We start from the raw sequence: 13,043 nt of genomic DNA, 5'->3' as shown, positions 1-13,043 counted from the left end.
AGATGAGTAAAATGAAAACCTGTACACATTCACAAGAGCAATGTTAGCCCCACCAGGCTTTGCAATATCACACAATGCAACCCGTCAGTGCCTCAATCAATATCTGTCAATGCCCAACAATAAAGACATAGTGCTTCGGATGGGAAAAGATTAGCCCTTATCAGATTTACCAGTTGTCCAGGCAATACAGGATCAGGGATGCACACTGATTACGCTTAAGAGATACATCGTGAAGTACAGAAGTGGTAGAGCTGCGGGTAGTAACCCAGCTTTTGGAATGCAGAGTCTTTCCTTTAATACGCATTGAAACAACAGCAAAAAGCTCATTCCGGGGCTGTGTCCCAGGGCTGCTCTCTTCCCCATGTTGCTCTGCCTGCTACAAGGATCAGATTTCATGGTTTATTGTTCTCCCTCCAACTGGCCACCATCCACATTCTTCTCCCGCACAAAGCTGCACCTCTTGCTCAAAAGAAGAAAGCACTATGCCTTCTTTTTGTAAATTTTAGTCACATTTACAAACACACACACAGAGCAAGGGGATGACTTCTAAACATTCCAAGGAATGCTGCTGGTTTTTGTTGAGTGGATTTCTGTGAATGAGGCTGAAAAAGGCAACTTTCCACCAGAAGGTTACTAATTTTTGAAGATGGCAAAGTTGTGTTCCCTGTCTTCTGAGCCTTTAACATACTGCCTTTTAATGAAACAACTGCTTCATGCTTGAAAAGTCACATTCATCACCTGCCTTAGGAAAGAATTAGGAAGGAGATGCTGCAAAGCTCAAATTCAGCTCTGGATACACTGCTGGAAATCAAAACCACAGTCATTGGAACTACTTTCCTACAATGGGGTAAAATCGGTGCACAGCAGATCAGGTCCAAAATTTCAGTATCAGCGTCTCAATGAAAATAAGAACTCTGCTGCAGACAAATAACATCAACATGCTAGAGTCAAAGAAACACAGCAAATACCCCAGAATTTTAAGGTTTCCCACCTACAGTATTTTTTTCCATGTCATTTTTCTGTTAATTCAGCACTCAGGGTCCATTTTCTTCTACAAGATTTGCAGTAAAGTCATCAAAGCCTAACAAAATGCTCCACTCCTCAACATCCAACATCTTTCGTCCACAGCTCAACAGACTGTGCAACTGAAGCACTGGCATCTGCTGTGTAATTATTGTAGCATAAGTGTTCCTTGTAAAATGAGGGAGGCACCATAAGCTTACCTAACTAGTCTGAAAATGTAAAATGCTCATCACCTGTAATCACTGCCTTAACTGTCCTTGATCTTTACTAATAGCCACCGAATTATAACAACTCTCTCTCCGATGGTGAGAATCAGCTAAAACACAGCACAGGCAGAAAAGGAAAGTTGCTGGAAGAGGGGCTATTTTGGCCAATTAAAGAGACTCAATGCAGGAATTTTTCCCATTTTCTTTTGGCTAATCAGTGATGGAAGGGGTTCAGAGGTGTAAGACAAAAATGCAAAATGCAAAGCAGGGAAAACTAGGGCACAGGAAACCTCAGGAATCCAACAGGGATGTGGCAATTCCACCCAGCAGCAGAGCCAGAAAAAAGAAATATGCTCAAAGGTTATGGACACACGACCAAAAGCGATCATGTTACTGCAGTTAACAACTTACTAGCTATCATCTGAAATGCAGTAAAGCACCATGAAGGTATTCTTCACCCAACTGCTCCTGACCAAACCATCTGATGGGCTGTAATGCAATTTACTCATTTCAATCTCACTGCCCATCCATACTGTTAGATCCCAAGCCAGAAAGACCCTCTGTGTTTTATTTGGGTCTCACTGCACACAAACAGGGTCTTCACATGCTTATAGCAACATAATTGCTTCAGGCCTTCATTAAATTAGGGGCCTTATATTGATAACCCTTTAAAGTGAACTATCCGTGCCATGTTGTTACATGTCACGTATTTGGATAAGCAGATTTGGAGAGTCACCAGTCCTGCCCATTTGTCTGTTTTAAGCTGCTGTATTGAAATACTGAGTACTGAGTGTGCACAACTTGAAAGATAGTGACTTGATCCTGAAGTGACACAATGAGAATGCACCTCATTGATTTACTACAAAGAAGCTGTAACTATCCCCTTATTTCTCATTGCTACCATAAGACAAGGTTACACCAAGTCGCCTACATTGAAGAAATCTGCCTCCACTGAAGAAATCCACCTCTGTAAAAACCACTCACTTAGCAGTGAAGAAGAGCAAAATAATTCAGGCTCTGGAGCATATTCCCCAGCTAAGCACCACACTGTCCAGCAAATCCTAGCAAAGCTTCAGAAATCAAGCTCTGTTTTGCTGAGTGAGAAGCAGTTCAATCCTTCATGAGGAGTTGGTAGAGTTCCTGTGTGTGCAACTAAGCAACTTGAAGGATTCTGCTTCCAAAGCTGGTTCAGCCTAACAAGGTACGTGGCTTTGGTGGTGAGATTCAATGTTTCATACTATTCTTGCTATCAAAAAGATAGCCATTTATTCCTCATACCCAGGCTGCCCTCATGTCCTTCCTTGCCCTGAAGTCCCCGTTCACTGTAAATCTCTGATGCACAGTGGTAGGGGATAGCACTTTGCGCCTCTCCTTGAGTCTCTCAGGGAGAAATTGCTGGAGAGAAATCAGGGCTGTGTCTCACTGCTGCCAGCTGCAGTTTTGCATCTACCAGCTCTGTTGGTATCACAGATCAACAGAGGGTGGGGAATGGCCCTCAGCCAAAGCAGGGCATTGCCCAGGGCAAGTGCTAGCAACAGGTATTTCAAGTTTACTTCTGCTCTGTAGTTTGACCTGCTGTACATGGAGTCATATTTTAACTTCGCTTCTCACCCTACCTGATCTTTTCTAGACTCAGAAGCATAACACAAAGAGTAACTTCTTGAAGGGCACTAAGAAAAGATACTCTCACTAAAAGATGATAAATATGTTACAGGAACATCCACACAGCTTACGCTAACTAAGAATACATACAAAACATAGGTCCATGCTAGATCTATGAAGAAAATTAACTCTATCACAGCCAAAACCAGCACAATCACCTCTACACATAAAAATAATCCATTTTAGTGGCATAAAATGTGTTTTGCCTAATGGCACAAAAGTTCTCCACTTGACTAGAAGAGACAATGCACAGTGGAATTATGGGACATTTCAACTAAAGAAATAAAATTACTCTGATAACACCAGCACGATGTCATTGCCTTGTCCATGCATACACTGCACACACCCCAGAAGTTCAGTGTCGTCACATTTGAAACACCAAGAAAAGTAAAAAATAACTCAGTATTTTCACGCAAGCCCTGTAATACAGAAGAGATGTTCTCACCTGTCTGCTCTGAGATGGCAACGTGGCAGGCTGCATGTGCCTCTGCATCCGATGTGGCTGCATCAGCTGCCGAAACTGCTGCTGCAGAAACTGGCTGTTGTTAGTCTGCTGGGGTGGCTGTGCAGCTGGAGATGGCTGCTGCGGCTGTTGCTGCTGGAGATAGTGAATGAGGGACTGCTGCCCTTGTCCTGCTGTCAGAGGTGGTATCTTTTGAGTAGCTGACTCTGAGGCAAAGTGAGACAGTGGTTTGGTGTTATTGAAAGAAAACTGGTCTTGGCTAACAGGGCTGTCAGCCACCAGACCTGGCTGCAAGCTAGTGGATGGCTGTTGCATAATTATGTTCATATTTTTGGACTGGTTTGTAGTCATTGATTTAAAAAGTGAGCTCTGCATATTCGTGGGGTTGCTGGTGGGAGTGATGTTAGAGATTAATGTACCTTGGGGACTGAAGGGCTGCTGATGGAGAGCTGGGCTTGACAGTTTTTCTGGCCTGTATGGTGGAGAAGGTCCAGTATTTGTGGAGGCCATGCTGGCAACCAAGTTGTTCTGTGGACTTTTAATATTGTTGGCTGGTAAGCTGGCTGCTGTCAGGGTGGGCAGCATGGAGCTCTGTGGGCTGAAGGGCTGCTGGTTCAGAGCCGGGCTGGAGAGCTTTTCAGACCCATAGGGAGGAGAGGGGCCACTGGATGGGGTGCTGCTGGAAGTCATGCTTGAAAGCAGGGTGTTTTGAGGACTCTGAATGCTGTTTCCTTGTAGATTATTAGCAGGCATGCCAGACACCATTACATTTTGAGGACTGAAAGGTTGATGGTGTGGGGATGATCCTGCCCTGTAAGGTGGAGAGAGACCAGGAGGAGACATAGTTGGCCAGCTAGGAGGCTGTACTTGTTGCTTAGTAGTAGACACCTGCTTGCTAGCTGCCAGCTGCTTTAGCTGCTGAGCATGCCAGTTGGAGCCAGGTAGGTTGGGTAAGGGTACTGGAAGCATAGGTGGTGGCTGGTTCTTGCTCTGACCTGCTGTAGAGATGGGCGATGCAACAGGTTTGTTTGAAGAAGGAACTTGGAAGTTGGCTCCAGCAGATGATGGTCTCATCTGAGGAGATCCTCCACTGGTTGGATTGCAACCCGGAGAAAAATCTTTGTTAGCAACATGGTTCTCCAAGTGGGAGGTCTGTGGGGAGGACTTTGGAGTGGTACTTATGCTTGGTTGAGAATGATTCAGCCCAAGTGGCTCTTCAGCCTTGCTGCACAAAATCTTCTCCAGGTCCAGGTCATTGGGAGAAGGATCAGGCATTTTTGTCAGCTCTTCCAATAGATCTTGCAGCTCTTGGTCCACAGACTGCAAGCTGTTTCCTTTCTCATCATAGTGGACAATGTTATTGTTTTGCGCTCCTATTGATCCCTTCTGATTTATTTCGGTGTTGGGTGGCACTGAAAATGGGGAACTAATGCCACCACCATTTATGTGATTGTTTTCGAGGAGCACTGGATGACCTGCAACTCCCAGGGAGGAAGCACTGTGACCAGTGGAGAATGAAGAACTTTGCATTTCTGGACACGCCACATTCGGATTGGCACCTTGGCCCATGGCAAGGTTTACATCATCAAGACAAAGTCTTTTACTGTCATTTGGGAAAATGACATCAGGCACACCGCTGGAGGCAGGAGAGCTGTCATCTTCCAGTTTCCTTTTAATGGATCCCTGTAACTGTGAAAATAAAAAAGGAAGAAGAAAGGATCCATTATTGACCTTATTCTAACATGTTCTGAAGCTCCACGCTGTAACACTGGGTTGGAGATAAAGAAAATTAAATCATATAATTAAAAACCCAATCATCTGAGACAAATTCAATCAGGATTTAAGTGGGTGCAACTTCATTGAAATCAAAAGAATTATAGTCAGACAAAGGCTAAATCTCACATATTGGCCTTACAACAGATGTTAAAACTATACAGTACTGTCTGTCATGTGAACTGTAATAGAAGTTTTTTAAATAGTTTCTGGTTCCATTTCAATTAAGACATTATACTCCCTGCATAACAAACATGCCTACATTTTTATGATAACATTTTTTAGGTCTAAATGGCAGATCTGAATGAAACCCTGGACTGAATTTTGTGACCTTCTGCCAGTGACTCGGATTAAATTCAGACCTGGGACAACTAAATTGTTTTACATTCTTTATAGGCAGGACATCTGAAATAACTGGCATACTTTCTAAACAAACCAAACCAAACCAAATTCTCAACTATCTATCTAAACAGACTTTCAAGCCTCCAATTCACAGATGTTTTAGATTTCAGAAACAGTAAATAACCTCTTATTTTTTTGTTTATTCTTCTAAGTCTAAGGCAGTATGGGCTTTATTCTTTTGAAGGATTGCAAGTCATTCACAAAAATGGAAATAGTTTCAAAATGTATCAAATAAGTATCGTGATCTACAAGAATTTGTAAGGTTGTAAATCCACAAATCTTAGGGGAAAAAATCTGCCTTCAAACTGAGAACAATGCTTCTAATACTAATTCAGCACGATATGGCAATCTCTTCCAAATATAATCATCTGTGGTTTTCAGTTTTAAGAAGCATGGCCTGTATGTCATAGGATTAATCAGACATTAACATTGCTGCTTCAAGTTAAGGGAAATAAGCAGTACGTTCTTCTTTATCAACAGAGGGAGGTAGCATTTTGATAAGTATCTAATCAGCAATGGGAAAACCATAGAAGGTCACTGTTCCTCTAAGGCAGCTCCCAGTAAAGCCTCTCCCTGCTCTGGCCTACAATTGCAAGTGTCATCTAGTCATCTAGTGCCATGAAAAAAGATCACATCTAATATCAGCTCATATCACCAGAAAAGTCCCACCACCTAAGCCCAGCGTAACCAGGTGCATTCTAGGGCTGTGGTGGGTGATGACTAACTTCTAAATTTTACACTAATGATTGAGGACATCAGTTTTGCCTGAGAATCACTACACAACAGCCAGCAACTTTGGTGCTCTTAGAGCACCATCACCACAGGGTGTGTGGAGGCTGCAGGGCACAAGGTGGGCATACCTTTTGTGGCTCCTTCTGCAAAGAAAGCCACTGTCACCCCACTAAATTCAGCCTATTTTTAAGCAGTCATGAACGTGCTTTATTCTGACCTGAGAACATGGGAGAGCTGCCCAGTGGCTCACCCGGTTGGACTCGAGCGAGTGCTGTCTCATCACTTATTTCTGATTTGGTGGGCAGAGAGAAGGTTGTGGATTTGTGCCTACAGTTGCTTGGGCTACAGATGCAGTTTAGGATTAGTACCGGTCATAGCCATGCTAGCATCCAGCTTACCCAGGCATTTGGAGGAGAGTGAAAAGATACAAGCTAATTGTACATGATCATCTTGGCAGATGGAAAAGCAGGCCTGCATGCTACAGGAAGCCGCTGATCAGCTTTTAAGAGGAGTTTACCTACCCTCTACCAAGAGATGCAGCAGTTTTGCATGGCATTGTGGCAAAGACTTTGACGTGGATATTTTCCCCTTACCCTCTAAGAGCTACCCCTCACTAGAGCAATGAATACTGCTCCCCTGTGACCTCCAGTTGCATTGCTTTCACATGGGTTACACTCAAAAACCACTGGCAAGTGAGAGCCAGTGCTGGAGTGTTGCTTTCAGCCGCTGTTCAAAGGTTACCCACAGCCCTCCTTGGTCACAGTGCTACGTGTGGTTTGAATGGCTGGTCTGCGAGACACTGCCTTCACAGCTCACCAGAGACAGCTGAAGCATCAGAAATTTGATTATTCCTCTAGGCTGATGAGGCCAAAATTTGCTTAGCTTTGGGAAATGGAACAAGGCCTAAATCTTCTCCCAAGTGTGGGTCTAATGATGGATGAAATTGTTTTCCTTCATTTTCTGTGCTAAAACTAAGCCAGAGCTGCATGTTTCAACAAATGTTGCCCTGTGTAGGCTGAAACATGTTGGTAGAGCATAACTACACGCATTTAAACCCAGACACGTATAGAGAATCTGTACAGGGGTTTCACACATCCAAAATAAACACAGCATGTTCCCAAGTTGCACCCTGGGAACCTTCAGGCAGGAAGTGGTGGGGGATCTCCCACACTTGGCCAGCTGACATGCTGGCATGCATGTCCTTGCCAGTGCTGCTTCTGCCATAGGACATTCCTATGCGCTGAGTTAGTGGGGAAAAATTTGGGCTTTCTAAACACTTTGAAAAATAGCTTTTTAACTTTTGCACTGGGGAATAAATGTGATGGGAAAACAAAGCTCCATTTCCCCAAGACTGTTACTAGATATAAACAGATAAATAAGGCCATAGCTTTCAGATGGCATGAGCATTCCAAAACTGGGGCTTTAAATAGGTTTTTAGACAGGATGTTGTTGCTTAGCCCAGGCAAGAAGCCTGGCTGTAAGAGAGGCAGTGAAATGAGCTGATGTGTCATGTTCTCTTGAAAAACAAGCCTTCTGCTTCCCAGGTGAACAATTGCACAAGGACTGTAAAATCTGGAGCACCAGTTTCCCCACGTGCAGGCAGGTGTAACTCCTCACAATTTAGTAGCATTGCTAGATTTGACTACAGCCCCAAATTTGAGAGAAGAAGACACTGTCCTTAAAGCAACTAAAAAATCATAGAATAATTTTGGTGAGAAGGAATGCCTGTGTATCATGAGCCCTCTGCTTCAAACAGATCACGGATGAATAAACCAGACCACAGCATTTCACCAGGCGCATAAGCACGAAGTATCAGGTACATGCAGAAATCTTTTCTTGGGCTGGCTGCGGTTCAGTATTCCCCACTGAAACACAGGTGGTTGTGACTCCATACAAGTATGTTGTGGCAGGAGATCATCAGTGAGGCACTACAACTTTAAGCACCAGGAGCTTTTGATGTAACTAATTCAAGAAGCTGCTTGTACCAGATCATGCAGCCAGTGCTTGCAAGACATTTTAAGACCATGTCTTCAAAACCTATAGCTTATGCTATTTGACAAAATCAACAGAAACGCGAAAACCACCAAAACATGTTCTTTTCCTTGCTCTGCTGGTTAGTATATTGGGCAGTTCAAATTGAATACCTAAGAAGTGAATAGAAATATTCTAGAAACACAGAACACACACATGCACATTAAGCTGGCTGGAGGCTGTTACTGCTAAGTATGGGAAATCTCCATATCTGCAAGCAAGGACAAAGCAGACAAGCAACAAAGGGACTCTTGCGATCTTGTCAAAATTCATTAAAATGCATTGGCATGCACAGCCTCTCTTCAGTTTGGGAATACCTGCAAAACAAAGGTGGGCCCTCCAGTTTGAGGAATATCCGATTATGAGTCCTCCATTATCTCAGGTTTGCGTTTATAAGTGTGAGTGCCATGATCCCAGCACTAATATCCTTTCAAAACCAACAGGCTGTCTTTCTGGGAGAGATCCAATTTACAAATGAGTAGAGCTGCTACTTCACAATGGCAGTGTAACAAGAATAAGTAATAGCTGTTTACTCTGCCCTGTCTGAGGAAGCCATACGGCTGTGGTTACAAACACCTAGTTTGTTCGACGCTACCTCTTTGCACAGAACTGATTCCTGACGTATGGACAGAGCACTCCACAGGCTTCTCTTGCGCAAAGAAGAAAGGCAGCCTCGGCAAGCGAAACTAGTCCTCGGCTGCACCCTCTCCTAGACCAAGCTCTCTGAAGTTGCCCACTTGGGTCACTTTTGGCATCAGGCTCTTTCCAAACTCAGGAGGTGGTGTCAACCTTGAGTAACTTGAGACAGGAAGGCTGGACGTGGCAAAAACTGAAGGAGAGATCAGAGTGTTAATAAGCACACACTATGGTGGTTCCATTGAATTTTAATAACCAATTGAATGGACACCTCTGGACTGGCTCTCTGCTTTGCTGTCACTCAGCCTTCCTCCCTTAACACATCAGCTGTCCTTGGTTACCACTGGCTGGCCCTGCTGCCAGCCCCTGTTAATTCTCCACCCATCGCTTGCTCTTTTGCCTGCATGGTGTCTGTGAGGACAAAGACACTGTGGTCTGCTCAGGAGACCCTCACTTCTCCAGCCTTGCAGCAATCCGCCTCCACCAGAAATAAGCCAAATCAAACTCGAGATTCCTATTTAGGTCAATGCAATGCAGAAATGAGAGAGAGGGAATATGTTAGGTAAGGTATTTCTGTGCCTCATCATGGCTTCTGCAGCCTGTCAGAGGAGATTCAAGCCTTGATTTACAGCAACTGCAGGGTGATGATTATTGATCTGCAGGCACCCCACCCCACTCACTGCTATCAAGAGATCCAACCTACAGCAGTGATTCCCACACCTGCATGTTTCTTCAAGCAAGAACTGAGCCCAATGGGACCTTGAACTGATGTCTGTAGAGTCTGCACTGTCATCCTTTGGTGGCTGGTCTACCTTCCCTTGCCTCCAGCATGCACCATAGCTGGTGGAGACTCTTTTGATTTAATAGCACAAAATGGATCCATGGATCCATGACTGGGATATCCAGACAGGGAATCAGATAACCTTCTTTCATTGGGAGTCTCAAGACCCTTGTAACTCTTGGGAAATGCCAGCTGTTGGTTTTTCTCTTTATTCCACAGAAGAAAGAGAAATGATGGTAAAAAAAGATGGGGCAGGTGGGAAAAATTTCCATCTCACTACAGATGTGGGGATTTGCTAGTGTTGTGGTAGCTTTGTACAAAGCCTTTCAGAGCAAGACCTCAGTGCCTCAGAAACCTGGGGAATCCAGGTCACCAACAGGCTGCTAAGATCTGTCATAGCTGAATTGTTTTCATAGAGATTACTTTTTGTTGGAAGGGCTGAGCAACGCAGCAGCACGAGGGAACGGAAGTCTTCTTTCCAGTATTTTTTTTCAAGATATATTTCAATCTGTTTTTTCCCCTTGCAAAGTATAAAATTTGAGCCTAAAGTTTGCTCAACTGAGCTGACCAGAGAATCTATCACTCTCTGTGTCTTGCAAACGCTAGACACTGCCAAAACTGGAAACGTGTATTTGCCAGAGGCAAACTGCAGCATTCAGCGATCAAGACTTCAGTCTCCATGGCTTCAACAAGCTTCAGCGAGACCTATCTGCCCATCAGCCCAAAATGTTTCTATCTGTTCTGACAAAAACAGTCATGTAATGAGAAAATGGAACTGGCAATTTTCCATATAAAACAAGAAGACTTCATAAATGTTTCTTCTGTGCCTTAAATACACAATTTGTAAAGGTCTGTGCTCTCCACTGCTCATTTATCCACACTCTAGATAGATTTTAATGTTCTACTAATCTTTGAGGACAGCGCATGAAAAAGAGGTGAGAATTTGACTCTGTGTGTGAAGGCTGGAAAGCAGATTTGATCTAATACTACCTTTTAAATGGCAGTAGTTACTTGCAGCCCTTCTTGAATGATCAGATGTGCTGCTTTCAGTAGAAGGCTGGTTTGCACATGAGCAACAAACCCCTGATGCTCATGAGCAAAGATCCTGCTTAACTAAAGCAGAACCTGGCACTGCATTAAGTGCATTTAGCACATCTGCAAGTTTCCATTACTGCATGCTGGCTGCCATTTGGTCACAAACACATGTTTTGTATCTGAATCCAGGAAAAAAAAGCCTCCTGCTGACCAGTGAGTAGCCAAAGCAGTCCTTGACTATGAGGAACATAAACTATGCTTTATCAAAGTCACATCTCAGGCTACAAGGAGAACTCAAGGAGGCTCAAGCAATTAAAACTACCATTCACTTTCTCCATACCAAGATTAAACATAAGCTAAAATCACATTCCTCCTACTGCTTTGGGCTGTTTGACCCTTCTGATTTCAAATGATTTCAGCATGGGTGGACATAAAGTTGTCATTTCACATTGTCAGGAGAGAGATCACATTGTGATTCCAAGCTACCAAAGACATGTTTCACTATGCTTAAAAATAGCAATACCCCAAGTCCTCAGCTAAAGAGTACCAGAGTAAAGTTTGCTTTGGGGTCTGCTGGGTATCTGTAGGCTGGAAAGGTGGCAGATCTGTTTCTAATGAGGTGTGGCAGTAGAGAAAGGATTACAAATAGGGAAAACTCACAGAGTAGACTTCCTTCTATTCATCACACTCATGGAAACAGGCAACTGGAAGGGAGGATAAAGGAAGAGGAACTGGGGATATAAGCAGTCATTCTAACCTTGAAAGGACAGTGGTTATGACCTAGCTGCATGCATTATGTGGATTATTTTTGCCTGGAAATACTGCATCTCCCAATCTATAATTTACAGTGGCAATAAGAAATCTGCTGCCTTTAAAACAAGCATATTAACATAGACTGGAAGTTGCTACTTAAGCTATGCACTTGCAAACCACCTAAACACCACTGCTACATTTCTAGAACTTGATCAGTACCACAAACATCAGTTGCGTTGATGGAAGCATGCTGTGACCCTTTGCCCCATTACTGTCACCACTCATTGTGATCTCTAGTTATTCTCTCAATAAATCAGGAACCTCAAGCTGTGTTAGAAGGAAAAGAAGACAAGGTGAGTGCTTTCCCTTAATAATATGGTGATGCTCCCTGTTGTGAGTGCAAAAACACAGTAACAGCACTGTTGCTCCTGTGCCTGTATGCATTACCTAGATCTGAGCTGACAGACATAGCAGAGCCCATGACAAGGTTTTGCTTGCTTGCACAGTTACTCCATAGCTACCATCAATTCTCCTTCCCCATTGCACTGTTGCAGTATAACAAGTTTCTTGTTTGACTCTGGAACATGAACTTTTCAATGGTGACTGCTGACCTGGCACTTCCTTTTGTCTACGTGGCCTCCTTCCCCGAGTTACCACGCAGCATAGGAAGCAATCCTGACTGCAAATACTCAGAAGTGCACTGTTCAGCTAGTAAGTGTGAAAATCCAAAACATCACGACAATACAAAACCAGAAAGATGCGATCTAACAGTAAGCTTAAACCACAGAAACTAACAGGAAATTCAACCTGGACTACCAAGAGCCTAAGGTATTAGCTTTTTTATTTCTAATCTTAACCAAAAATTAAAGGGAAGGAGATACTACAAATACGATTCTCATACCGATTTGTAGGAATGCAGTTGTGCTCATAACGACAGAAATATGTGACCTACACCCTGCTTTATCTTGTGAAGCAGCAAGTTTGTGAACAAGGTTTTTCTAATTACCCTTGTGTAAATTACAGGCAACATCACTAATATCTCTGTGAAGGTACCAATGTAGGATTAGTTCCAAGGAGAAGAAACACATTGCCAAGAAGACACCTATTTCGCAATCTCACACAAGCCAGCTTCACACAAGAGACAGAGTAACATTCACTTACAGAAAAGCAAAAAGGAAAAAACCATCCTGAACCAGTAGCTTTGCTACTTTTCAGGTCAGGCAGAATTACCAATCTCATTTAGAAAGCACCAACAGAGATCTGCCCTATCAAAACAAATGTTCAGAGCCTTTCCATCTTGTCTTTCCTTAGCAATTCATCTGCTTTTGGTATTAACAGCACTGTTGGAATAGAAATTTTTCTAGGAGAAAAATTGCTGTTGACAAATGGATCTGGAGGAACAGGACTACTGCTTGCTCCTGTGTTGCACTGCTAGCAGGAGATCTCTGTACAGATGCCTCTTAATCAGTCATCTGAAGACTTACAGCAATCACGTCATGCATATTGTTTGGCTGTAACTTCCACATTCCATTTAATGACAAGTGTT

General features: G+C 43.4%; 1 protein-coding gene across 2 annotated transcripts in view; it reads right to left on the bottom strand.

Annotated features, from left to right (window-relative positions):
* The window catches only part of MAMLD1 (mastermind like domain containing 1), an 81,535-nt gene that overhangs the window by 28,879 nt on the left and 39,613 nt on the right, over positions 1-13,043 (bottom strand). For both annotated transcript variants that reach the window (XM_061445972.1, XM_061445973.1), the window contains exon 2: positions 3,337-5,043. In XM_061445972.1, the coding sequence (XP_061301956.1) occupies positions 3,337-5,043 (1,707 nt within the window). The remainder of the gene's footprint in view (positions 1-3,336; positions 5,044-13,043) is intronic.

This window comes from Pezoporus flaviventris, unplaced genomic scaffold (assembly GCF_033815535.1).
Source record: "Pezoporus flaviventris isolate CSIRO_AGI_PZ_B2104156 unplaced genomic scaffold, CSIRO_AGI_Pfla_v1 ptg000005l, whole genome shotgun sequence".
In the NCBI taxonomy this organism is placed as follows: domain Eukaryota; kingdom Metazoa; phylum Chordata; class Aves; order Psittaciformes; family Psittacidae; genus Pezoporus; species Pezoporus flaviventris.
The sequence above is the reverse complement of the archived record's forward strand: the minus strand, read 5'-3'. Positions and strand labels throughout refer to the sequence as shown.